At 39.6% G+C, this 3,950-nt stretch overlaps 1 protein-coding gene across 1 annotated transcript; it reads right to left on the bottom strand.

The window, feature by feature from the left end:
* Positions 1–1,692: 1,692 nt before the first annotated feature.
* Positions 1,693–2,432, bottom strand: LOC148849030 (protein SMALL AUXIN UP-REGULATED RNA 12-like). Its single transcript, XM_088952584.1, has one exon. The coding sequence runs from the start codon at positions 2,308–2,310 to the stop codon at positions 1,996–1,998; it is 315 nt and encodes a 104-aa protein (XP_088808710.1). The 5' UTR covers positions 2,311–2,432; the 3' UTR covers positions 1,693–1,995.
* Between the last annotated feature and the right edge of the window lie 1,518 nt (positions 2,433–3,950).

Below are 3,950 nucleotides of genomic sequence, written 5' to 3'. Positions count from 1 at the left end.
TAATAGATGCTTGGATGTTTCATTGCATTATTGTGTGATGGGCCCTGGGCCCATGGCCCATTGTTTTGCACTTACATTTCATCATCCTATCATAGTCCCGTCCCCATAGTGGCCTCACTACTGAGTTTTTCTTTTTTCTTTCTTTTAACTCTAAACGCAGAATCTTTGACTGATAAACTGATAAATAAGGTTGTGTATGGTCTATAATGAAAGGCTTTGGTATCCAGGGGTATCGACTTCTGGCCCAGTAAGCTGTAGTTAAGAGGGCCCAAGCATTTGAGTTGGTGGGCCACATGTAATATTAAATACCATAATACATCATACGCCTCTCCTACAAGTTACAACAAGGCATAATTTTAATAATGGGCCCATGAAGCAAGTGGTCTGTCCTGGACCCTGGACCATCTATCTGATTTGTGGGCTATGGCTCAAAGTGGTACGGTCCAACCCCGTACAATAAGAGTATCCTCTCCTTACAGTTATCCGGTCAACCACTTGGAACTCCCCCCCAAAAAAAGTCAGTTAATCAGAGGATTAAGCTCAGCTCACCTGATTGTTTATCCTGACTCTTGGGTTTACGTGGGACTGTACGAGATCTTCTCTGTGGGCCCCCCTGATTGGACGGCCTCTTCCCTCTTGCATGTGAGCCACATGTACTATCGGGGAAGTAAACTTCGCTTAAAATAATTGTTTGCAATAAAAAAAAGATTCGGTTTCGTACACCATAATTCTTGTGGGACCCGTCAGATCATCCCTTAATCTATGTTCATGTTCAGACTGTAAATTAGGAAATCTTCTTGTTAGAGAATTTTTAATTAAACAATTGATGAAAAATACCTGGAGTTATGCGAAAATGAATATGGATGCCGATAAATTCTATTTTAAGCCCCGTTTGGCTCGGGGAATAGGGGTCTGGAATTGGAATCGGAATTGGTTACTTGGATTCCAATTGTTTGGTTGGGTGTAATGGGAGTTGCATTTCCATTTCTGCTGGAATAATATTTCCCATTCTCTACTTTTTCTTGGGAATGAAATCCCATTTTACTGGGATTCTGAGTTTGAAAACTTTGATCTCAAACGGACCCTTAGTTTTGGTAGATTCCTTGGTTTATTATTATTGGCTATGTGATGACTGATGAGTGATGCATGGGCAGCGGGCTGGATGAGCTACCAAGATTATTTACATTTTCTTATCGTTTCTCGTTTTCTTGTTTGCATTTTTTTTGCTACTGTATTTCTCCTTTTATTAATTAAACAATTTTATGAGAAGTAAGAAAATAAAAATGGAAGTAGTTGTAGGGAAAACATGAAGAAACAAAAAAGAGGAGTCGGGATGGTACCCCTTTTCCATTTGAAGTACTTTTACGTGTCTGCCAAAAAAAAGTACTTTACCTGAAATAGGAGTTACCCAACTCAACTACAACCGTTGGTTTGTTTGGAGAATTGAGAAATAACCATATATACGGAACATAAAAGTAAATTTCTGTGATATTCCAAACACGTTATCCCACATATGTAGATTTTTTTTGGTGGTGTCTGCTCGTATCTCATTTTACGATTTACTCTCCCCAAGTCTCAAATCCATGCAGTGAACCGAAGGCTCAACCTTCAAGATTATTTGTTTGTGTTTGTGTCCGTGTGTTAGAGAGAGAGAGAGAGAGAGAGAGAGAGAGAGAGAGAGAGAGATGAGAATAGGAAAAGGGAATTCACCCACTTTGGTTTCATTAGTCTCTCGCAGGGCGCAACACAAACACCACCGTGAGGAAAATCTTAGCTTAAAATGTACAAATCTAACCCAGAAAAGGTTCATATGTCTTGGGTCAGAAAAAGGACGTACAAAAAGAAAAGAAAACGAAAGAAGTGAAGAGCTCAAAATGAGAAGTAAAAGGAGAGAGAGAGAGAAAGGAGAGAGAGGGAGAAAAAACGAGAAGCAGTGATATGATGCAGCTTCGTCTTTGTCATCCTCTCTCCTAAAACACTGACAACAGTAATCTTTCATCTGAGCATGGAAGTTAGAGAGCGGAAAACGACTTCTTCGCAAGGAATAGTGAGACCCATGTCGTGATCGAAGCCGAACTCCTCTTCGGCTCTCTGGAGGAGGCTCTGAAACTCTGGATGAGTGAGTAAGGAAATGGGGACAATGTATCTGCTTCTCTTCTCCCCGACGTAGACTGCAAAGTGGCCCTTTGGTACGTCGACTGGAAGACCTTCATCGTCGTACCCTTGTTTCTTGCCTAAGCTTGAACATCTCTTGAGAATCTGCTTGATGACTGCTGTTTGAGGTAGTTTGTTTGATTTCCTGAGAGCCATTCTGGAGATATCTGTAGGAGAGAAGTTGTGGTGTCAACAAAGTGGAAAGAAGGGAGGCTCAGATTTCAGAAGATGGGAGAAGTGGAAGGTGGTGGTGGTGAGATGAGGGGGAGAGGAAGGGTTGGAGGGGTATTTATGGAGGGAGTTAGTGGTGAGAGAGAGAGAGAGTGAGAGAGAGAGAGAGTGAGAGAGAGAAACAAAGTCATGTGGGATGTGGGGGCAAAGGACAGACCACGGGTGTTTTGGGGAGGGTGAGTGCTACAGGAACATGCTGGGAGCCAACCCCATTGGGCTTACTCTTTGTTTGTTGGCCCTCCTTAGGACAACATGCCCCCTCTCTCTCTCTCTTTCTCTCTCTCTCTCTCTCTCTCCTGGTTTCAATTTTGGGCATTGGATTTCAAGTTTCTAACATTTTGTCTTGTCTCTCTCTTTCTATATATTCAAGTTCGAAAATATTATTTTTTCTTGGCCCTTCTCTCTCTTCTTTCCGTCCCTATATTTATGTAATTTTCTTTGAGTATATTTTTTAGGGTCCCTGTCTGGCGTCAGCTCTTGGGGCCCAAAACTTGAGATTTTGCATCTTCCTTCTGCAATTTCATTGATTTGCTAAGGTACACCCTTTATTCTTTTGGGTAAAAAATTGGGTTTTGATAGAGTTCAAGCTTTTCCATTGCTTTTTTCTTTCTTTATCCTTTCTATGGTTAAAGAAAACCTAAATTCCAATCTGTTTCCTCTTTTCTAATATACTGTTTTGGATCAAGTTTCATGGTCACAGCCCCTATCTCTTACATTTATTACCACCATTTGAATCAAGAGATTTATATACCATCTAATCCAATCAAGAGCTTCCCATCAAACAACCAAAGCTTCCATCAGATTAATGGTAGGCTTTTCAATTACCACTTCCACAGCCCATATCATCCCTTCAGTTTCCTTTTTCTTTATTAATCTTCCATTCTAAATTTGGCTTGATCCTGTATATATGCATTTTTGAAATTCAAAATGATTTTTTATCTTTTTACAAAAAAAAAATCTATCTTATTTACAGAACTCTCTCTCTCTCTCTTAATGATTCACGGATCAATAATAACTGTACTGACGAGTACCACCTGAGGTGTGGGTTTTTGTGTTTGGTTCTTTTTGATTGTTGGGCTTGTGATTCTGTCGATTGAAGCTCGAAAGGCAGAAAAAAATTAATACGTAGAGAGGGTGCAGAAACCCATGTGTTTAGCTCTACTGTTTGCAGGTTTCGACCCTTCAGGTGCCACCAGTCAATTCTTCACTGCCTTTATCTCTGTCAACAATGGTCCTGCCGTCTGAGCTCACAGATGTCTGAAAGCCTCACATGTATCTTTTGTATTTATTTTATTTTTCTTTGTATTCTGTAATAACTTACTGGATAATGTTATCAATATCAATACCCGAGTTATTTCTTTTTTAAGCTTTTTTTCTTCCCAATTCTGTACTACATTAATCTAGACTATAGCTATAGGATCAGGACAGAGAAGTTAATCAGTAATTAATTCACGTAGAGAGCAGTGAAATTAATCAATCGTTTCACAAGTACTCACAAAGATCTTCTAAACCGGAATGTATCCAATTTGTTTATTAATTTATGTTTTACAATTCAATATTTCTAA

The sequence above is a fragment of the Nelumbo lutea genome, chromosome 6, assembly GCF_056320005.1.
Source record: "Nelumbo lutea isolate HS-2025 chromosome 6, American lotus-T2T, whole genome shotgun sequence".
In the NCBI taxonomy this organism is placed as follows: domain Eukaryota; kingdom Viridiplantae; phylum Streptophyta; class Magnoliopsida; order Proteales; family Nelumbonaceae; genus Nelumbo; species Nelumbo lutea.
The sequence above is the reverse complement of the archived record's forward strand: the minus strand, read 5'-3'. Positions and strand labels throughout refer to the sequence as shown.

Coding starts and splice junctions, on each gene's coding strand:
- LOC148849030 (XM_088952584.1), bottom strand. CDS start 2,310: ATGGCTCTCAGGAAATCAAACAAACTACCTCAAACAGCAGTCATCAAG.